The 24,093-nt window shown below is 32.4% G+C and overlaps 1 protein-coding gene across 1 annotated transcript in view; it reads left to right on the top strand.

The window, feature by feature from the left end:
• The window catches only part of LOC129218777 (sodium/hydrogen exchanger 3-like), an 80,488-nt gene that overhangs the window by 53,298 nt on the left and 3,097 nt on the right, over positions 1–24,093 (top strand). The window contains exons 8-11 of the mRNA XM_054853101.1: positions 7,141–7,353; positions 10,104–10,260; positions 14,573–14,762; positions 18,083–18,175. Coding sequence (XP_054709076.1) covers positions 7,141–7,353; positions 10,104–10,260; positions 14,573–14,762; positions 18,083–18,175 — 653 coding nt within the window. The remainder of the gene's footprint in view (positions 1–7,140; positions 7,354–10,103; positions 10,261–14,572; positions 14,763–18,082; positions 18,176–24,093) is intronic.

The following is a 24,093-nucleotide window of genomic DNA, read 5'->3' as shown; positions in this document are numbered from 1 at the left end:
GGCATACACTTTCAGTTTAGTAGCCCTTTTTTTACCGTTAGTAGCCACTTTATTCAAAACATTTATTTATTTTTTGAATGAGGAAAAAATGTACTACATTAAAACATGAGCTGTGGAAAAGGTATTACCGTATGAGATCTGACTGAAATTCCATTCATTTGCCTTTTTTCCATCCCCTCCCCCCTCCCGCCAAAGGTGAGTACAAACCTTTTGTATAAGCTTCCAGGTTTGTGCTTGTTTTTAAGGGGTGCGGTTTGGATCCTGAAATTAATAATGGCTTTTATTATTGATTGAAAGGCAACATGTAATACTAAGGTTGGGATTGTAATTACATTGCAAACTAATTGCTTCAAAATAGAAATGATTTGTGTATGAAAATTCATTGGTGCAAAAATTGTGTGGCTGTTTCGGTTCTTAAAACGTGACTGGTTGAGTACTCTTTTTAGCTTCTATCGTATGGCATTTAATCTCCAGATGGCAACTAAATGCCATACATTCAGGTCTAACTCAATCAGACAGTTAAAATCAAATTCATTAACTAATGCAACTAAATTTAAAATACGCATGGGATTTACGTTTCAAACTTACGCACATAACACTAAACCAAGTTTATCAAACTTATCTAGTCATTAAACACAATATGTTTAAAATGAATTTATTTAACTTTATAGATACACATTAAATAATTTAAATAACAATGCTTGAAACTATCATTCTTCTTCAACCGGGTAAACCATTACCTAAAAAAAATAAGAAAAAGCCTTTTTTTTTTTACAAACATACGCTTAATTACGAGAACACAAACAATACGTTATACATTTATTTGTAGGCTGTAGGGGATTGTGAGGCAAAGTGAAATGGTGAAATAATTACTTTTACTGCCAACAATCTCGTAATATTTTAACTATATAGTAGCACACGTACTCTATTCCAGTCAGGAAAAAAATACATCTGAAGCTTAAAATTAATGATAATAATGGCAATTTTCAAAAAAGGACATTCATATTGTAATATTTTGATGTAAGTCAAAAAGTATTTTTGTAAGAATAAAATGATAAAATTATTGTTACTAACATTTTAAATATTAATTGAGACCTTCTAATATTTAATACGGTATTTTTTACTTTTTTCAGTTAATTTTAATCTTACTGGTATTTCTAATATTGGCAAGGTGAACGGAACAAAGTGAAATAGTTTATTTCGTTTACTCACTCAATTACACTGTTCGGCAAAAAAAAAAAAAAACCCTTCAAAATGTTTCTGACATTTCGTCGGCTGATACTTATGTTAAATGACCCCCTGAATCCGAATATGACCTCCGATTTCTCAATATACGTACCATTTTTTTTTTGAAGGCCCCCCAAGTTTTTTTCAATTTTCCTTAGTTTTAGTTTTTTTGGAGGTGAAAGGAGCTTTGTATTAACTGCTAACATAGTTTTTATGGGCAAGAGAGGTTCAAAGTTCAAGATCATGGACACCCATCGCAAAAAAGGGGGGACTTGGGATGTATACACCCCCCCCCCCCCCCCCAATATTAGAAAAACCACGAAAAACGATCTTTTTATTCTGCTTTTAAAAAAAAGATGTTTGTAAAAAACATTTCGGTGTAGAATGAGAGTATAAGACTCTCTTCTATGACTCCTATGTCCAAAAAAATTTTCGCGATGTAAAAAAAAAAAAAAAAAAACTGTCTCATGAATGTCGCACGTTGCATACGAGTTGAATCGCAGGTCTTCATTCAAATAGATATTCTTCTGGCTGATTCTTATATAAAATGACTCCTTGTTTCCAAATACGACCACCTTTCCCCCTATCGCGACCCCTTTTTAGAATCTCCCCCCCTCCCCTGATTCAGAGTCATTTATTGTTTTAAATTTTGAGGGGAAAATGAGCATTACAATAACCGTAAACATTATTCTGAATGACTAGAGATGTGCAAAGTTCTAAGTCTTGTGCATATATAGCAAAAAAAAAAAAAAAACCTTGCCCCCCCCCCGAAAAAAAAGGGGGGGGGGGGAGTTGTACAAAAATCGCTATATGTAGTAGGATAACGGAGATCATTTTTGGATTCAGGGGTTAAATTTGCAGAAGAATCAGGCGAATTAGCCGCAGAAGCATTTGAGAGTAATTTTTGCTGCCAGTGTGTTTGGAGGGGTGTTCCCCCCCCCTGTTTTCCTTTTTGCTACATATGCATAAGATTTTGAGCTTTGCGCATAATCATTCAGAATTATGTTTACGGTTATTGTAATGCTCTTTCCCCCCCTTCAAATAAAAAAATGGCGGGGGAGAGGAGGGGGGTAGGTTATAAAAAGGGGGCGTGATAGGGAGAAAGATGGTCGTATTTGGAAACAAGGGGTCATAGGGGTCATTTCACATAGAAATCAGCCAGAGGAATGCCTTTTTGAATGAAGACCTGCGATTCAACTCGTATGCAACGTCCGACATTCACATGATATTTTTTTTTTACGTCGCGAAAATTTTTTTGGACATAGGAGTCATAGAAGCTTAGTCTTATACTCTCATTCTGCTCGGATTTTTTTTTAAACATCTTTTTAAAAAAAATCAGAATAAAAAGATCGTTTTTCGTGATTTTTCTTTTATTTTGAGAGGTTATACTCCCCCCCCCCCAAAGTTCCCCTTTTTGCGATCGGTGTCCATGACCTTGAAATTTGAGCCTCTCTTGCCCACCAAAACAATGTTAGCAGTTAATATAAAGCTCCTTTCACCTCCAAAAAAAATTAATTGCTCTAAGACTAAAGAAAATTAAAAAAAACTTGGGGGTCCTTTAAACAAAAAAAATAGTACGTATAGGGGGGGGGGAACGGAGGTCATATTCAGATTTAGGGGGTCATTCTACATAATAATCAGCCGACAAAATGTCAGAAGCATTTTGAAGGTTTTTTTTTTTTTTTTTTTGCCGCGCAGTGTTATTTACAAAATCACTTACGGATTCATTTATTAATTTATTTACATTTCTTCATTCATTATTTCACTTAATCATTCATGCCTTCACCCATTTTCTTATTCATTCACTATTTTATACAGTCATTTATTTTTCTTCATGTATTAAGTATTTTATTTATTTAAGTATTCGTTCATTGTTTCATTATCTTTTTATTATTCTTTCTACCCTTCTTTTAATCATTCATTTGAACAAATACATTTTTTATGAGTGAATAGAACATTTTTCATTCAGAAAAATATTTTATTTTTCACTCTTTCTATGAAAAAAATAAAGGGAAAAATTTCCACTTTTTTTTTAATGTTCTTTCTTTGTAAAGTGTAATTTTCAAAAAAAATTTCCAATTTGTTCATTTAAAAAAAAATCTAGCCAACTTAGCAATTTCACTTTACCCCACATTCCCCTACTATTTTTTCTATAATAATAATTTTTCCGAAAAAAGCCCCTATATACCTGTCTTCCTCCTTTTCTCTTTACATCATCAAAGATAGCTAAAATGTTTTAGCCGCATCAGTTTTTACAATTTTCCGGATACCAACCCCCCCCCCCCCCCACTCCAACCAGAGTTTCCTTCCTCTAACATCACCAAAGATAGCTTTGAACTATACTTTAAAAAAAAAAAAACATTTTCAAAATATTGTGGTTAATAATACCCTTATTCATCAAGTTACCTTACAAAAATATTTTTAACTCTTTAGCTTCAAAATATTTTCCGCTGAAATGAACCCCGGAACATTAAACCCAAAGTTCCGTAAAAATGCCCTAAATGTGCAGTTTAAAAACTGCATTCTTACATTTTTTCCTAGAGGTATCCTTCCCCCCTCTCCATACTTTTCCCCATCTTTACATAATCAAAGACAGCTTAAACATATTTTAGACTAGATAAATCTCCGAGGGAGATCTCCCTACGCCCTTTCCAGAACTGTAAAAATGGCTTAAACTTGCGTTACTAATATTGAATTCGGTATTTTTCTCAGAAAAAGGTCTGATATTTCCTGTTTCCTCAGTCTCTGGTCACCCTTAATCTATCTCTCAATGTGATAGAACATATAACAACTAAATTGCAATTGAAATAGTTTTTACACTGCAACAGACATCACGTTTAGTTATCCAACAATTTTTACTAAGTCTTTCATGGAACTTTTCATCGTTCAAAAAAAAAAAAAAAAATGTTTTTGTGTTTACGTTATCAGGTTGTACCTGTTTACAAAGAACTAAAGGTTTTTTTTTCAAAGAAATAAAGGGTGAAATTTTTTATTCACATGTTTTTTATCACACGGCAAATTAAAAAGTGGGATTAAAGAAAAAACTATTAAGCAATTTTTTCTGAACTAGCGGTTTTAACTATCTTTGTGTCATGACCCCATTTTTAAGAACACGAGACCCGATACATGTATTGTACGTACTCAAAACAGACATTTATGTAAGGCTTCATGTTTGCTCTAATTGCTTTAATGATTTCTAAAATTTGACTAAGATACTTAATAAGATTTTTAGCTAATGTTTTGAACTCAGATTATTCATTCAAACAATACTTTGCTTGGCATTTCTGCAAAACATCGATCATGAAACTCAAATTTCATGATTATTTTAACTGCAACAGATAATAAAATTAATTATCCATAAATAAGATGCTAAATGGTACGCAATATTTTATCTTCAAAATTCAAGATAAAATTGATTGATATGAAACATTAGACAATATATTTTGTCAAGCATCATTACTTAGAAGAATCTTGATCTCTGGACCTAGGTTCGAATCTCATTCATACTATTGTGGCAGATTTTGATTACATTCAAGTTTAACCTAATCTAAGCCGCAGAACCTCCAGCGATTCATTCTTTTTCGGTTTGTTAAACCAAAAAGTTGTGCACAAGATGATCGATCTTATGGGATGTTTACAAGCAAAAATACTAACGTATCAAAAAATTGCTAACCAGAAAAATAAATTCACCTGAACTATTTGTAAAAACAAAAAGTAGATGACAGAACTTATAAAAAGCATTTAGATGAAAGAGATGCTTTTTTTTAAGATTGAAATTGAATAGCGTAAGAAATGCCCTTCGACCTTCATTAGAAATGTTTTTGGGTCATAACCCGTAGTTTAAGAGCCCTTGTTTAAACCTCTAATTCCGATGCTCTTAAAAAATTCTAAATCGAAAGATAAGGACAGGAGCACTAAATCAATCGTCAAGTTTCAAAATTAGAATCGTAACACGTTAGTTTTAACGTAACCACACAGTTTTAAAACAGAGGATTTCATTTTATTTCAAAACTCAAGCGGTATGGTAAATTATTAGTTTATTTAAAAAAAAAAGTATGAAGCTCAGTAAATGTACAAATACAAAAATTATCTGTAACGAACATAAAAAAGGAAAGTAGCGTACCTTTTGAGCATTCAAAAATATCACGAAAATGATTGCGGCCGATCCAGATTGTTTACTAACATGGCGTAGCTAAGAAAGCAGTGATTTCACAAGCACTCTCAAATCTGTGCGCTATGTGTTCTCAAGTATATTCCCAAATTTCGGCTGAATAGAGATTCCCAGCAAAACACATTCGGTGCACTCTTGGAACATTTTCTTTAAAACGGAACGGATTAGTAAAACATTTCAGCTTCATTTCTTTGTACACAACACATTCGAAATACATTTTAGCACATATTCAGGCAACTGGAACACTTAAAGAGTTTCAAATGTGTACCGATTATTTGCAGTGTATAGGTGACGAAAGAACGAACTTGCACATTTCCTCGTGTTTTGTGACGAAAAAGTGTAAAAAACCAGGGCTATGGGTTCGGAGTCGGATGGACTTTGGGGTGAAGGAGAAGGAGTCGAAGGGTTTAAGATTCCTGTAGTCGGAGTCGATCATTCTCCCTCCGAGTCTGCAGCTCTGCCAGGGCTGTGATGTCCAAGTTGGAGTCGGACTGATTTTGGGGTAAAGGAGTCGGAGTCGAAGGTACCGAAATTATCTGAGTAGGAGTCACTGCGCAGCCGAGGCAAAAACTATCTTTTGACTACCTGCATACAAGGGCGGATTTTTGCAATGCTGCTCTCTTTTATTTCAACCATGTGTTTCCGAAATGAATTTCTTCATTAGTTTTCTGATTGGTAAGTGAACTATATTTCATGTAAAAATAAATGAACATTACTACTATAAATAGATACAAATATTTTTTTAGATACATAGATTTTGTTTGTGCTTAGTGGAGAACTATGCTATAATTTTTTTTCAATTTAAAAATCTAATTTCTTAAATGTTTTCACCCCAAAATTTTCCAGTCAAAGCTTATTTGGCATTGTCTATACACTGTAAAAACGATTCAGAAACGTTCCTAGAAAATAATAGGCAGCTGATGTGCCCAATTACAGCCAGTAACATATCTTACAAAAACCAGGAACGTTTTCCGATAAAAGTCAGTAATCTTTCTGAAATATTAAGAAATCTCCCCTATTAAAGCCAGTCGTGAACCTTCTAGAAAAATTAAATAGGTTAAATTTATTTGATTAGAACCTTCCTGATTTACCAAGAAAGCTCCAGAAATATTAGAGCAACCACGGCCAAGCTACGGGAAAATTGCAAGCAAGAACCAAACATATTCCTTGCCTGCAATTCCTGCCACGCAAAACTGTAGCTATCCAGTGACTTACTTGCTCCCATTGGAAGCTTAGTCAATCTGGACGAGCCATCAACAATCTAAAGCCGATACACTTAATAAACACGCTCCATCAATATTTAAACTGGTAGCAAAAAATATTTTTCACATCAGTGCAAGGTCTGCATTCGTGCATCTTTTAGGAATTCAGGAAACTTTTTTGCGAAGATACTTGATTTTTTGGGGAAATAGGTGAAAACCTTTGAAATTACGAAACGTTCCACGGAAATAACCAGTAACGTTTCGGAATTTTTTTACAGTGTATATATGGGAAGGGATAAATGAAAAATGACGAAAAATGCTTTTTGTTAAAATGTGAGTAAGATGAAAAAAAAAACAGCATAAAAAAGGCACAAATCGTCAGGAAAACCTAACAGTTTGTGTTTTATATATGCTGTTTGTTTTCGTTTGTTTGTTTTTTGTTTTTTCATTTTAATCATATTACATTGAGTGTCGTATATTCTATAGACGTGACTAATGCTAAGTTATAATTCAAGTAGTTACGAAAAATTTTGCTTTCAGATTCAAACATTTCAATAACAAGTACTTGCGACGATTTCTGACTAATCATTCCAATGTGAATGAGCCAAAGATCATTGCAACGCACTCGAAATTGAATCTTATGGACGCAATGAACTTGGTCAACAGTGGTGTCAAAATTGCTGATATGGCGGCTGAAGCTGGAGCACCTTTATCGACTATTTTACGGAACTACACCGAAGGAAGTTTAACGAAGTATGTTTTAATTTTATGTGCAATAAATAGACAAGAGAGCAAATTCAAATGGAATAATTTATATTTTTCAAAACAAAACTGAAGCATACATTTTAAGTTACTAACTATAAGCAAGTTTTAACTAAACAAAATTTTAATTTAAAATCTAAAAACTGCCCAAACTATTCATTTTATTTTATTTATTTGTTTATTTTTGAGCTCATCTGTAAAATATTATTTATTTGTTTACTGATTATTTGATTATTGGAATAATTTATATTTTTTCGAAACAAAAGCAAAACATACATTTTAAATCACTAACTATAAACAAGTTTTAACTAAACAAGGTAAAAAAGAAAGTAAAAACTGCTCACATTATTTTTTTATTAATTTTTTGATCTCATCTGTTAAATATAATTTATTTGTTTACAAATTATTTATTGAATGGAATAATTTATAAGTTTCAAAATACACAAGCAAAGTATAAGTAAAATCTACCCTAATTATTTATTTTACTTTCTTAATTTATTATTTTTTAAGCTCATTTGTTTAACATTATTTAGTTGTTTATTTGTTTACTAGTTATTTTTTAATTTAACGTGGTCTTAGCAAAGAATATTACGGAGAGAACTCCGTAATTTTCTTTGCTAAGAGCACACAAGTGCAAAATTGTAATGCTGTGTACGTGTACCACAGTACTGCTTGGTCATTAGTGATTGATGAGGATAATTAATCAATTATGTTTCTAGAAAGCTTTATGATAAATTTTCAACGAAAAATAAAAATTGCTTAAATCGATTTCTATTTTATAGTCTAGAATTAACAGCGCTTCTCATTCCTTAGCAATAAAATGCTGCAATTTTTTTATGCTACTGAAATTAACAGAGATTATTTGGGTCGTCTATGATAGATAAAAAATATGGTTTCAGTCAACACCGATCAACGGACACAATCTGATGAGTACAAAATTACAGTCTTGGCTGTAAATAGAGGGTTTGTCGAAAAACTGTTGCATGGTTAACGACATATTTCACTCTAAAATCTATATATTACTGGCATGTATTATAAATAAAAATCATTTTCTTAGAACTTCGCAATGTTTCTTCCCACTTCTAAACAAAACCGTCGACTCATTTTGTAATGAGTGTACGACACAGAAAAAAAAAAGAGATATTTAAATTCTCTATTTATTCAGGAATTTTTGTCTTAACTCATACTTGAGTTGCGAAACTGAAAAAGGGGTCATCGTCTTTTGAGGAAGGGTGAGTTATTTTCTGTCTTATTAAATCGACCGAATTAAATAAGATCAATTGTATCAACCAATTGCAAAGTTAGAAATTTGCTTTGCCCCATCTAGAAAGATTTTTCTCGCAAAGCTACTGGTAGATGGAATACTATCGAATAGGGAAAAACCGAGTTCAATGAGACCTTTATTCGGTAATTAGAAAAATAAAAATTAAAAAACTGCATCACAAATTTTAAGATTGCATGTAAACGGCTTTAAAACGTTTTCACGTTACAGAGCGATAGAAGAGAAACAATGTCATGTAATTTTCAGACATAGGCATTTGAATAAAATGAAGACGTTAACTTTTGCAGTTACTCAACTTGAAATTATTCTCCTAGCCATTATTTTTACTATATTGAACTGAGTTTGTGTTGCGAGCGAATTTTAGATTAGATGTTTCAATAAATGCATTTTCAATCCTAGTCAGTCAATATTCATTTTGTGGCAATTGCAAAGGTCAAATTTCTGACCTTTACAGCTCAACAGTATATAACTCCAATTTGTCAAAATATTTTTCAATATTATGCTCTTTAGTACTCAATTTATACTGCCTAGAGCGCTTTTTTGAAGCATAGAAGTAACTAGGGGTGCCCATCTGGGGGGGGGGGGGTCATGGTGGAAACTGCGCAATTGAAATTTTTAGAGGGGGTTGTTTTGAAGGGTATTTTTCTAATTTTAGGGGACGGGGCTCTTGCTTTTGGGGTGGGTGGTCTTCGTGATATTGAGGTTGGTGCGCCCTTGCCCTTGAGGGGGGGGGGCACCTCTGGAAGTAATTGAAATCTGTTCAAGGAGGAAATAAAAGGTGCTTATTATTCTTGTTTTTTCAAATATACTAATCACTGCATTGAATTGACTGTTTTCCATCTGTAGCTACGTATAGCTCTTTTTTGAAGTACGGATGTAACTGAAATCTGTTCAAGGAGGAAATGAAACATGTTCTTGTTTTTTCCTTTTTAAATATACTAATCAGTGCATTGAATTGACTATGTTCCATCTGTAGCATGATGAGAAACTACGTAATCAGACATTGATTACAATGATTGCAATTAATGCATATTTCGGAGTTGAAGCAAAATAAATGACGCTATATGGTGAAATCAACTGCGTGACAAAATTCTGAAAAGAAAACATTAAAATTTTATTAGCTTTTCTTTTTAAGCAGGTTCATTACTCGTTGTTCTGTAATAAATTTGGAACAAGTAGCTAAAAGCAGTAAGTTACCGCTCTTAAGATAGGGCTGGTAAAGCAGAAATACACGCATAATCTCGCTGGCGAGCTAAATTTATTTTAGTAACAATTTGTTGGCAGTTTCTGCTTCAATGAGATGAAATCTGCCTCCAGCTGGGTTATCACATTTCCAGACTGTTGAGTCCATACCAAAGACGAAACTGCTGTCTCTGGAAGTGATAACTGGACTGTCGGTACATTGCGTGTAGTTGCTTCTTATTGTTGTTGTCAAAATTTTGAACCCCTGTTCTTTTAGGAATGATGACAAGAATAAATTAAATCCTGCACCTATGCCATCGCCCTCAATTAATGTGGATATAGGAGAACTAACATATAGTCCTAGTTTCAAAGACTTGGCTGACACTGAGATTCATCATATTTTGGAAGACGCCATGTTTAAGCCACCAAAGAGAGTAAGATATTCTTTGTTTCATGTTTAATTTTGTTCTACGCTCGATGAGGCGCTTTAAGTCTCGTCTGAAATAACGCAACTTTACAAACACGTAGCAGTTTCTAAGGATTTTATACAGAAAATGAGAGCCAACGCATTTCTCTCAAAATAAAATTTAAAAAAAAAAAAAACGAAGCAAAACAATACCAAAGTGAACCATATTGTTATGAAACCCTATGTTGGTGACCATATTGTTATGAAAATTTGAGTTTTATACCTCAATGGGATGGATGAAAGCGCGTACTTTCTAATAATAAGAAGTCTCGGGCTATCCGATAACAACAGGGCCGATAAAATGCCATTTCAGCCTAGATAGAAACTAGGCGCCCGGATCAGAATTTGATTAGTATGAGTGCAATAAGTTTTCTGGAAAAGGGGTCCCTGGGATCAAACTGACAAACTAACTCCCGCCTTGGCTCTCGGTGGCCCTGGATAATAATTTAAGTTAAGTCAACAGAAATAATGGATTACAGTATATACACATGGCATGACACTGAAACTACACTATTATGAACTCATGCATAGTAAATGATGAAGATCTGCAAATAGAGAACCAGTAACTACAGTAAACTCATGATTATCCGCGGAATAGAGTGGTACGGTAACCGCGGAAGCAAAAACCGCGGATATTCGGAATAATAGGTAAAAAATTATTCTACTGTATACAATAGCTAAAAAATATGAATATCACTCACGAATACATTTAATTTATTGCTAAAAACGCGGTTACATGGCATTTACTAACACTGGATGTAAAAAATATATGTAAAGGAGAAAACGAACAACAACACAATCACATAAGCAGGGCCTGATTTACCTATAGTCTTCTGAAGCCCGGCTTAGGGGCCCCCTAGCTCCAACGGTCCCAAAAATGTGCAAAATTTGTGCAAAAATATGGTTTTAATTTTTTTGTTACGTTGTTTAACACCAATAGCGATTTATAAAGTGTTTCGCTATGTGGCTTTTAACATTAAAATAGCTACTTTTTGCTATGCCCTAGCTTGTAGCATGTGCAATTAGAAAAAAGGTGTGCGGTTGCAACTCTACGTCACTTTTGTCGAATGTGCCGCTTGGGGGATGGGGGGGGGGGGGCTGCAGTGCGTCTGGCTTACTGTCCTAAAATTTCTAAATCGGGCAGTCATCATAAGTTTAAAAATCATTTAATGACAGTTTTAAAAAAAATTGAAAAGATCGGCGGATAATCAGACGGCCGATAATTAGGAGTTTACTGTACACTGTTAAAAGTAAAGGTTCAACGCTTTACCAAAATTCTGGATAATCTATAAACATTCACAAGGACGAACCATTTTCCTGCTTCAGTTCAAATGATTTGGTTAAAAAAAAAAGAGGAGATTGGAGATAGTTGATACATTTTTTGGGGGGGAATTTTTGATTTTAATTGTATTGAAATTATTTTAGTGCACGTAATACAAGTTGTTACTGTAAACTGTCATGTGTAACACACACACATATGTATTTAAAATATTAAATACTGAAGGAAGAACTAAATATAGTTTAATATCACCTTTTTTGTATTAACTGATTGCAGTAGTGGAGTCAGTTGATACGTAAAAACAGTACTACTTTAAAATATATTTGCATCTATTGTAGTACTTTTATTCTTTTACAAAACATGTTAAAAATAATGAAGTCAAAAGTGATACAATGTCAAAAGTTTACCCTTATAGTTTATACAAACGGAAAAATAAATTATGCAAAATTTAGTCCAGTTATGTGCATTTAATCTGGATCACAATTTGAACACATCATGTAAAGCGTAGCATTTTTAGCACCCTTCACATGTGCCCAGTTGTTACATTGAGTGTACTTCACTTAAATCTTCTCCCACAGATTCAGATTATCAACTGACTCCATATAAGAGACAATCTGGATAATAAAAGTTTAAACAAAGAATATAAAAATATTTGTTTAAATAGATTCAAAACAAGAAACTGGAAGTTATTCAATACATAAAGATAATTTGACATCTTAGTTAGGATGATGAACCAATTGCAGCGAAGGGGGAAAAAATTTACAAAAACGTAATACGGGAAGGTTGCCGTCAATGAACCGGTTCCATGACTAAACTGCGAAGATATTTCCCGTGCCAGAGTTTGTGCAGATGCGTAATCAGTTTTAGTACCTTCATTTGTCTGAAAACAGTCTACTGCAGAAGCGTCAAAGATATAAAATTATTTAATCATATCGTTAATCGGTCAGAAAAGATTTCTACCATTATCTTACTAATTATGGAGATTTTCATTTAGTTATAACATGCTTTGAATATTACTGATCATCTAAACGTGAACATTGACTTAAAAGAGTACCTTTTTAAGTACAGTTCCCCATTCTTCATGTTTCATCATTATTCGTCACAGCAGTAACACCTATAAAAATATTCAAAATGACGCAGTTGCTCTCATTGGACCACTAGGTGTTTCCATGAATGGACCACCTAACAAAGTGTTTCATTCATGGAAAATCTCAAATATTGCTGTAACTTCAGTTCAATTACTTTTGAAAATTGCTTAATTGTTTTAAAATAAATATGACAATGAAAAAAATAATCTTAGTAATTCAAGAAAATTCTTATACAATCATAATTTCAAGGCAAAGTTTTATAAAATTGATTAAAAATTTAAATTATAATAATAGTTTCAAATACTTTTGCTGTTCCAAAGAAAAAAAACCATAAGTTAGTAAAATATGGCCAGTGGACAAGTAAGAGTATGTAACGTGCTACAGTAGCTTATAGAAATGGTGGTATGGGCCTTAGTGAAGTCTGCCTACAATATAGAGTTCTGAAACCAACTTTAAACCGTCGCATGGAAAATAAAACTGGTTTGTTGTTGCCTTAGTCACTTATTAAAAATAAAGGAGATAAGCTCTCCAAAATAGATTAGTGAATCATATTTCAGAACTAGAGCAGAAGTTTTTGGAAGTACTTCCGAAAAATTGGGGGAATTTACCTTTCAAGAGGCTGAGAAAAATAACATATCCCGCAGATTTAATTAAAACAAAAAGTCTGTTAATACTATAGTCGCTGGTAGTTTGAGACTTAAGCTTCTTGTTTCAGTAATAAAATGGTCGAAAATGTTCTCCGACATTTCAGAGAGGAAGTACAATCTTGCGTCAAACGAAAATTTTCAAAATCGATTTAACAAAATTCTCAACAGTTCAAAAGAGGTTGAAAAGATATTAGCTAAGAACAGTGTTGCACAGGTTGGAAAAATATCAAGTGGTGTACGAGGCGTGATGACAACAGCTGCGTGTTGTGTGAGTGTTTTTTTTTTTTTTTTTAATGTTCCTCTTATCCGAAAATAAAACATTTTAGAAAATAAATATATTTTTCTATAACCTATTGTTATTTATAGTGTTTATTGATCACCTGATATAAATATTTGTAAGTTACGCATTGATTTTTTAATTTGAGAATGTGGTCCATCGATGGAAACTCGATGGTTCATTCATAGCAACCGGTAGCCATGAATGGACCACATGCTAAAATATTTATTTTTAATTTTTATTCTTTATTGTGTATATTTATCATGAAAATGAATATTATTATTAAAAGAGAAATATACTGAGAAATTGTTCTTATAATTAACGTGAAATTTAAGTTGCACTTCCTTTCTAAAAATATCGAAAACTGGTATGTGGTTCATTGACGGCAACCGTCTCCTAAATTAAGTGTCATTTACACCATTAGGAAATAAGTGAATCTGTACAAGACAAACTTCGTCTCTTTGTAGATAGGCTTATTTTTTGTGCGTTGTCTTATCAGGCATTTTGTGTTTTCCAATTATTCAAACGCGCGCAGTGGCAATGTATCAATTGACCCATATCTCCCCTACCTAATTTCACCGAAATCTCGGTTCAACTCAGAGTACAAACGGCAGATGGACAAATTGTTTCATTTGCATTGTTATTCTTTAAGAAAGTACAGAAAGTAAAAAAAAACCCTGTTACAATGGGAGTTATGGGTGAAGAGATCGGTCTTATGTTTTTACTGAAATGCTTAATTGCTAAATATGCTTAATGACAGTTTTAATTTTGTTGCAAAATTTAATGGTCATTTCTTTCAGTAAATAATCCAAAAAATCGCTCTTCAAACCAGAATATAGCGCTTTAAAACATTTTATTCAAGTAACGTAACGTTTTGCTGGATTGCTTTAAATATATATTTATTTTTAGAATGATTGTCTTAAACTGTAATATTTTTCTTTGTTATGCTTAAATTATTTGTTCATTAAACTGACACTTTTTCATTTCAGGCACGTCGCTATAGTCGCACTATGTTCAATGAATCTCCTCCTAAACACCCACCGTTTCATCATCATATGCGGCTTCAAATTCGACGTTTGATCAGTGAAACCAGAAAGCGCAGAAGGAAATCAAAGCTTCAGTCAAATTTTATCATAGACAATAAATATCCTGTCAATAGCACAGTTTTTCTAAACTCAAGTAAGTATGCATCTTGTACAAAATAAATTTTTTTTAAAACTTTTTCCTTTTTTTTTTTTTTTTTTTTTCATTTTTGTAATTTTGCCTTATTGAAAGTACAGTAAAATGTTTTATTGTTTGCTAGAAACAGAGGTTTTGAAATTTCGGGAATGTTCAATCGTCTCCATCTTGATATTTCTTCCCAGTATTTGTTTAGAAAGTCATTTTACGTACTTGGCCTTAGTCGCTGCCAAGTAAGGAAAAAGACTTCTCTCACAGAAGCCTGCGTTGAGCAGGCAAAACATATCAAATATCGATTTTTACACGCATAAACGAGTTAGTGAGGAACAACAACTATGGCTCTTAGCCATCATTTACGCAGCAGGGGGAAACAATGCGTGTGAAACTGAAATTATCTCCAACAACTCGTACTTGTTCAATCAACCTATACACTGTTCACAGAAAAGATAGACCGTAAATAAGCAAACAGGTTTCCATAAGGTTAGCCACTGCGCCACTTTCGTGGATTTTCTCTGGAATAAAAAACAGAAACCTATAGTATTCGCGTTCGAAGTCTGCTCGGCTCCAATTTGTTTTTGTCGAAATTAACGCAAAACTTTCATGTTACGAGTTTTCTGATGAACTTAAAGTAAATAAGCCCTTTCTTAAAAAGTCACCCACTGAAGAGTACGTAACTTGCTGAGTGTGCGTTTATTTAAATAAAATGTTAAAGCTTCTATGCAATGTCAGTACCTTTTTCAAGAATAAGAAAATCAGCATTAGCTTTAAAAACACACGTAGGAGCAACGTGTTTGTTGTAAATATTTTTGGGGTTGAACCCAAAAGATTATGTTAAGCCAAGCTATGTTACATCGAAAGTATAAAAGTAGGACAAAGAAAGACGAAATTTTGTTGCTTATTGAAACCATCAGTAGCATTGCAGAAACTTTAAAAGTGGAGAAAAAAAATCTTTTATCTCATCGAAAAAAGTAAAGTAGTACATTTTTCCTGCTTACAATCTCATTAAAACTGAGAGAGAAAAATAAAAGAAGACTGCATTTAACTGGGAATTTCAATTAAATTCATTCTCTACGTTTTGTTCCTTTTATCTCCCCCCCCCCCTACGCTATTTATTTCGTGCAGACGATGACATAAAAAAGAAAAGTTTTTAACTTAAAAATGCCCAAATTCCTTTTTAAAGTTATTTCAAGCGCTTCAAGCTACACTGTAAAAACGATTCAGAAACGTTCCTGGAAAATAATAGGCAGCTGATGTGCCCAATTACAGCCAGTAACATAGCTTACAAAAACCAGGAACGTTTTCCGATAAAAGTCAGTAATCTTTCTGAAATATTAAGAAATCTCCCCTATTAAAGCCAGTCGTGAACCTTCTAGAAAAATGAAATAGGTTAAATTTATTTGATTAGAACCTTCCTGATTTACCAAAAAAGCTCCAGAAATATTAGAGCAACCACGGCCAAGCTACGCGAAAATTGCAAGCAAGAACCAAGCAAATTCCTTACCTGCAATTCCTGCCACGCAAAACTGTAGCTATCCAGTGACTTATTTGCTCCCATTGGAAGCTTAGTCAATCCGGACGAGCCATCAACAATCTAAAGCTGATATACTTAATTAACACGCTCCATCAATATCTAAACTGGTAGCAAAAAATAATTTTCACATCAATGCAAGGTCTGCATTCGTGCATCTTTTAGAAATTCAGGAAACTTTTTCTCGAAGATACTTGATTTTTTGGGGAAATAGGTGAAAACCTCTGAAATTATGAAACGTTCCACGGAAATAACCAGTAACATTTCGGAATTTTTTTACAGTGTACGACGCTGCTGGAAGAACTTTAAAGTGTTATTTTTACACTCTTTCGGTCGCTTATACGGTCATTTCTTCGCATAGAAATAGCAATGTTATGCCATTTTTTGGTTTAAAATTCGAATAACGTTTTACTTTCCACAGTTTTTATTTTCGGAAAAAAGCCGGAAGCCTTTAGGTGTTATATCTGGAGAATAGAGCGGATGTGGACAGCCAGGAACCTTTTCTCGTTCTAACGTTCGTAGATCGGATCGAGGTGAAAGTACAAACTTCTCTCATTCGTATATCTGCTGTTCAAGTTCTTAGAATGATTCCATACAGGATGTTAAGTTTTTCGGTAGGCTCTCTAATATTCCATTGTCTGCTTGAACGTACCACTTTCGTACTTTTCCGTTTTGGAGTTCACAGGACGTCTTGATCGTTGCTTTTTTTTTTTTTTTTTTCAACCAACATAATTTCGCTTCGCACTCATATCAGTTACAAACATTCTTCAGAGTCATAACATTAAAAATTATCGCTCATACAGTTTTAACATGGACCAAACTTCTTTTAGATTTTTTACTGTTGGTTGGTTTTATACATTGATTTTAAAGACTGCTTAGTAGGCTATGCTGCGCCAAAAAAGTGAATATGTATTTCGAAATTCCTAATCTACGACAGTCAAGATGAACTCATCAGCAGTGTCGTTTTAAAAGTTCATTAATAGTATTGTTTTAATACGCTTTGTGTTTTAACTTCATAAAAATGCATACCAATAAGAGTATGAAAGTAATTACCACTGGGGTAAGGAACCACTTTTGGAATGCATGGGAGCTTAACATTCGAAAAAAGCCAGTCTTTCATTCATAATGTTACTTCTTTATATGGCAAAAAAAGAGGCTCTACAATGTAACACGTAATTGCACTCAACTGTAAAGTTATGCTTTACTAACGTTGGGTTTAAAATTTGTAGTTTCAGCATTAAGATTTGTTTCTTTTTGCAAAGACGATAAGATTGTGCATTTTAAAAAGGCTTATAATGAAAATCTGCACGAATGAAAATGAAAAATACTTAAATATTTACTAGCTGCGTTGGCCGGCGCTGCACAGTCTACTTCGAAAGTTGCGTCAAGTGAGACATGTTCAACAACCAGGCTTAAATTTAAAAAATTTAAAAAAAAATTTAAAAAAAAATAGTAAATTTTCCATTAACGTGTAGAATAGAGCAATTTCATGGCTCTAAACTTTATATTTGGATCGCGTTGGATTTTCTTAAAATTCCAAAATTTCAGTCATTAGTAAGTGTAAATGGAGAGAGAATATTTCAAGAGATTTCCGTGAAATTATTAGCATGAACATTGCCATACTGGTACTGCTAGTGTAAATAGTATATATATATATATATATATATATATATATATAGAGAGAGAGAGAGAGAGAGAGAGAGAGAAAGAGAGCTGTGCTTAATTTTGCTGGTTTCACAATGCAAACACATTAAACTATAAAAGATTTAAATACTTTGAATTTAATTTTTAGGCAACAAACATCCAAGTGTTACCTTTACTCCCGCTGCTGATGATGATGTAGATGACGGAGGAATTGTGTTTACAGCGAACAAAGATGATTCAGGTAAAAAATCCGGCAGTATTTCAAATATAGTGTACATTAAATTATGCATTTATACTATTCACATGACATTTATCCCATGTAATTTCAAGAGCATGATAAGAAAAACACTTAGATTTTGTGGGCCTAATTATTATACGGTATCAACTTGACCCAAACAACGCTATTATGTTTACTCAAAAACGGGAAAAAAGCATCTTCGAATATCAGCAACTTCTATTAGGCATGATTCTATTATATTCTATTCATGCCTCCTATTCAAGGAACACAGTAGTATCTTGCTTAATCTGAAATAATACTTTGACACCATATGACAGTTCAAAGAAAACCATAAAATTTATTTGTGTGCACAAAAAAAAAAAAAACTTTCAAAAAAAAAAGACAGGTTCTCCCGCGTACGCATGTCGAAAAAATGTAAGTCGGTTGCTTCTTCGTAAAATTCTCAGTTCTGAACACATATACGCACTCAAAAATTAAAGCCTTTGTATCAATTTAACCCTGTGGCATTTGGTCCCAGTCTCCCCTATATGTTGGTGTATGAAAAAGTAGGTACTCATTTTATTTTGAACTATTTTATTTATCTATCTTCGCATGGCAGATTTCTCTCGGAAATTTTACATTATTTAAAACTTCTGACTTTAAATAGAAAAACATAGTTCAATTAAAATGTCATAAAAACGTTTTCAAAATGCAGTAGAAAGATTTGGTTTTCTTTGCTTAACTAACAAGCAGTATAAAAAAAAACTACAGCTAATCTTTTACAGCTGTAAGCTAATTGACTAAATTAATCTTCCCTTAAAAACCCTTACACAAAAAATATGCAATCAAGAATTATTACAGTAAATTTTTATCTTTGTGAAAAATACACGAAAATTAAGATACAGTTTGGCTTTATGTGCTATTAAAGAGAGGAAATCAGTTTTGAAGGCAGAAATTTTAGTATTTTTCGTTAATTTTTTTCAACAAGGAAGGAATATTCAGCAATTGTTCAAACTTGAAGGATATTTTATTCTTATTTTGAAGCACACTTTGCAATTTTTTCAAGTCATTTCTACCAAAAAATAGAGGAATTAGAAGCTGATGTCTATGGATGGTCGCCATCAGAGCTTGTTGCTAGTGTGCATTCCTGAAGTCACAAATTTTATCTGTAATCATTACAATTTTTTTTTATCGTTAACTACATATTTCCTCAGAATACGAACCTAATTCTAGTTTAAAAAATAAAACATTTCATGCTTTTGAGGTGCTTGATCACAAAATTCACGTCTTTCTACTATTTTTGTTCACTTCCCCCCCCCCCCCGCATAAAAAATTTTTTTAAATAATAATACCATCCCAGAATTAGGTTTATATAAAGTGCAAATGAATAAAGAATATTCACACAAAATTTCAGAGCGATTGGCCTATAACGTAACGTTTTGTGCTAGAATGCACACCAGTTGAAAAAAAGTCGTTGCGAGAAAAACGCGATTGAAAAAAACTGCTGTGAACATTTTCGAATCTTCAGTTTTTTAAGTGCTCACAGCAATGGAACTAAACGGAATTTTTCATTGAAATTTTGGCAACATATTCTTTAATAGTTAACTAACATTTTATGATATAAAAAACATATTTTTTGATCCGTCTAAACTGGTTTCTCCCCTTAATGCGATTTAAAACTCCAATAAAATTTTGCAAATTTACTCATTTAGTCCTATGAATTTTTTTGTTCCTTCTCTTTGAACATAGATAAATACACATATTAATCATTGATTCAGGAAATGGAAATGAGGTCATTGCCTGTCTGGTAAACGATATATTTTTCTCAGAAGCATGCGAAATCCTCGTTAATATAATTTGTATTACAGTTGCTATGCATTTGCACTCAATCACGAAATTTGTTTGTTCAAACCATTTTCAAGGTTAATCGCCTTTGCTGTCCATTTTTTTCCTTTTATTTAGCCTCACATTATTTTTGTCTGTGACGGAAAAAAAAAAAAAAAAAAAAAAAAAAAACCTGCACCACTTGCAAAATTTTATATTTATACAAATTATCCGATAAATAAGTGACTAATTGATATGTTACTTTTGTCCCACAACAGGCATGCTTCAGCTAATAAGTTTCAATAACAGTTTTATCTTCCATGCATTTAGGTGACCAGCAATAAATTGAAAAAAATCAAACAAGTTTTTTTTATCATTCTTCATCATAAATACTAGCTGGGAATGATCTGTAAATTTCAGCAGTTAGTTTACTCATGATGTACAATACTTTTATTGATTTTTTGAAAGCATCACTTATATTTTCGAAGATATGAGCATTTCTTTAAAAAATATTAATTTTGCTCGCTTGTTTTTGGCTCATAACATGCAGAGTGTTTTCTGTCCTGGCTTACCAAACTTTTAGAAAACTTAACAGCATACAAAAGAATCATTATAATAAAATTTGAAATGAAAATTTTGAAAATATGAACAATAAAAGCAATTAATTTCTCACTGCGCATGCGCGAAAGATAGCAACTTAAAACTTTCAAAATCTCACAGCCAAACAGTTAAGCATCTTCCAGTTGAGTATCATAAAAACTTAAAAAGATACAGACGACTTAATGAGCCGCGTTTCAATTATTATCGGATAGGCGAAGAATGGCAACAGATCGTTCAAAAATATAACCTGTTTTCATCACGACTATGAGATTCAAGGCAAGTGTTGCAAATTTGCGAATGCCAACTCGAAAATAATTGAGATGCTGCTCATTTTAAGTTGTTTATATCTTTTTAAGTTAGTATGATATTCAACTGGATTTTTTTTTTTAATGGCAAACTGTTCGGCTTTAAAATTTTGAAAGTAATTAATTGCTATGTTTCGCACTTGCACAGTGAGAAATTAATTGCTTTAAATGTTTAAATTTCATCAATTTTCAAATGATTTATTTCAAATTTTAGTATAGTGATTGTTTTGTATCAGTTAAATTTTCTGAAAGTTTGATAAGATAGGACGAAAAACTGCGTGTTATGAGCCAAAAACATGCGAACAAAATTGATCCTTTATGAGAGAAATGCTAATATACATAAATGCTAATATATATACATATTTTCCTATTCAGTATAAGTGATACTTAATAGGAAAACATGTATAATTGTTGTACATAGTAAACTAAATTCTGAAATTTGCTGCTTATTCGCAACTATTTACAATGAAGGATGATCAAAAACCCATGTAGGTTTCATTAATTTGTTGCTGGTCCCCTAAACTACATGGGTGATTTAATTTTTATTGAAACATGTCAGTTGAAGCATACCTTTTATCTGACAAAAGTTATCGAACAACTTTTTCTTGTTTCTCGAAAAAACGTGAATTTTTGTAAGTGGTACAGTTTTTTTTTTTTTTTTGTCTGCCACAGGGTTGGCTTTTTCCCGTCCAAAACTTGTTTTTCCCAACCCGCCGGAAAAAACTGGGAAAAAGTAGAAAATACCGGGAAAAATTTCTAAATAACAATAAGTAAGAAATATTTTGGCTTTCTGAATCTGATGTGTAAAGTGAAGGTAATAAATAAATAGTTGTTACAAATTTCCCTTGCTTTTAAAATTATTCAGTAGGAAAGAAATACAAATAAATAAGAATTATTGCATAAAAACATAAAATTTGCTCACAATTTTTTTACAGTAATTGATTTCCTAAATCAATATTTTAGATCACAATAAAATAAAATTATTAAACTTAAAAATACCAATCCTTACCAATAACCAATTTTTCCTTAAAAATACCAACAAAATACATATCTTGATGACCCACCAGGAGAAGCATAAATAAAATTTGCAAAAAGTCTCTAAATTAGTGTTTTGTAAAATGATGCTAAAATTTAATGTGGAAGTAGAAGACGAAGAATATGAATAGGATTATGATTTGTAATCTGTGTAAATATTTATAAATAAATCCACTTCATTGTCCGTTTTATAAATTTTCCTTTTTTTTAAATCTTTCAAGCTATTATTTACTTATAACTCAATTTTGATATTTTTCAGGATTTTTAATAATCAGTTTTTCCCATGTGAGAAAAACATAGTATTTCCCAGGACGGTAAATACCGGTTTTTACCATGGTATTTACCGGGGGTAGGAAAAACCTTGCCAACACAGCACAAGTATATGGTGTTTTCTGATGGTTTCTGACCAAAACGAAAAATGTTTCTTCTTTTACTATATTCTATTTTGTTTTAAAGATCTCATAACTGCAATCTTTTGTGCATTAGAAGGAAAAACTACGCATTTTGTCTCTTGTTACACTTAAACCCAACAGACCCGATTTTTATGTAGGGGAAACTAGGGAGTATCGACACAATTTTTAGTTTAAATAAGTGATACTTGAAGTGAATACACAAAATGGTGTTTTTTGTTTTATTAAGTGATACTTGAAGTGAATATTTATAATATTCACTCTTTAGGTGAAGTGTTACATATCTTTTTAAAATTATTATTATGATTAATCTTACTCCATATCATCAGAAGAGCAGAAGTCGAATTCAAAACTTAATTACATCAAACCTGAGCGATATTTCAGTTATTTTACTAACAACTCATTGGGCTCAAAGATTATTAGTATTTTTGTTATTTGTAAAATAAAAACATTTTTTTAGACCGGAATGTTGTACATTAGTTTTTCAAAAAGTTGCTTTACAAAAAAAAAAAAAAAAAATCAAGTCTTCATACAATATTAAAGTTATTGCTAAAATCAAATCAAATCATTAGGCGTAAATCACTATATTTTATCGATTCAAAAATAAAAATTCATTGTAAAAACATCAAAATAAACAAAAACATTAAATTGGTCTTTGGGTAAAGTATCCCTAGTTAGCTTAGGTCAAAGCTCCCTAATTAGCTTTCTTTTGCTTACCTTAAATTTTTGGCAATTTAGATTAAAGTTATATGAAAATTACTATGCATAGCAATAGATAGCTAGAAAAGTGACTAAAACATGTAGTATACTTTTAATATTCATTTCCCTCAAAACAACTGGAGGTTAAAATTTAAAAACTTCCAAAATCTTCAAATTTTACTTTTAAGGTGCAGTATCATTTAACACTGAATTTCTTGAAAACTACTAATAACTCTGAAATGGTCCCTGCAAAATACTGTTGTGTGCCTTCTCAACCAATAATGACTAAAATTTTCCCTAAGTATCCTTTTCATGAAATAAACCCTCATGGGTCAAGTCTCTCTATGGGTCGAACCTCCCTAGTTTCCCCTACGTATTTTGATATCCAATGCATCCGCTTCTGTATCACTCGAACCTTTTTGTCTATTTATGAGATTTTATCTCTTAGACGTTAATAACTTTGTCTTGATGGCTATTTCCAACTACCACTATTGTGTAATTATAGTTGTAACTCTAGTGTCCATTTACAGGCCCAACGAGAGGCCATGTCAGCTTAGTCGGAAACTAGGGGCCCGCTGGGGTCCGGCGACACTGACGCAAAAAAAAAAAAAAAAAAGAAAAAGAAAAGAAAGAAAGGGAAAAAAAAGAAAGAAAAAAGAAGAAAGGAAGAAAGAAAAAGGGGGAAAACCCTGAATAAGAGAAAACGTAAAGATTGAGTAACATTTGCATTTTTGGTATTTACTGTTGTGGCACTTAAAATAGAGTTAATTGTTTTCCAGTAAGCAGTTTTGATTCCCTCCTTTTCCCTTGTCTCCCCCCCCCCAAGTTTTTTACAAGGCTTAGCAAACATAGGAATATTTTAAGAAAACGCTTAGAATTGCGCTTGTTTTCAGAAATTAACGAATTCTAGTGTCTAGCAAAAAAAAAATGGGTAAAAGTCAAAAAATATGGTTTGTTCAAGTACGGGGATTATTTTTCGCCGTTCTCGAAGTTTTGGCGATCATTTCAGTCATAGTCATTAGAATTATGAAACATCATAGCATCGTTATTATTATAGTTTTAAATACAT

Source organism: Uloborus diversus, chromosome 3 (assembly GCF_026930045.1).
Source record: "Uloborus diversus isolate 005 chromosome 3, Udiv.v.3.1, whole genome shotgun sequence".
In the NCBI taxonomy this organism is placed as follows: domain Eukaryota; kingdom Metazoa; phylum Arthropoda; class Arachnida; order Araneae; family Uloboridae; genus Uloborus; species Uloborus diversus.
This window is presented reverse-complemented; position numbering and strand designations above follow the sequence as displayed.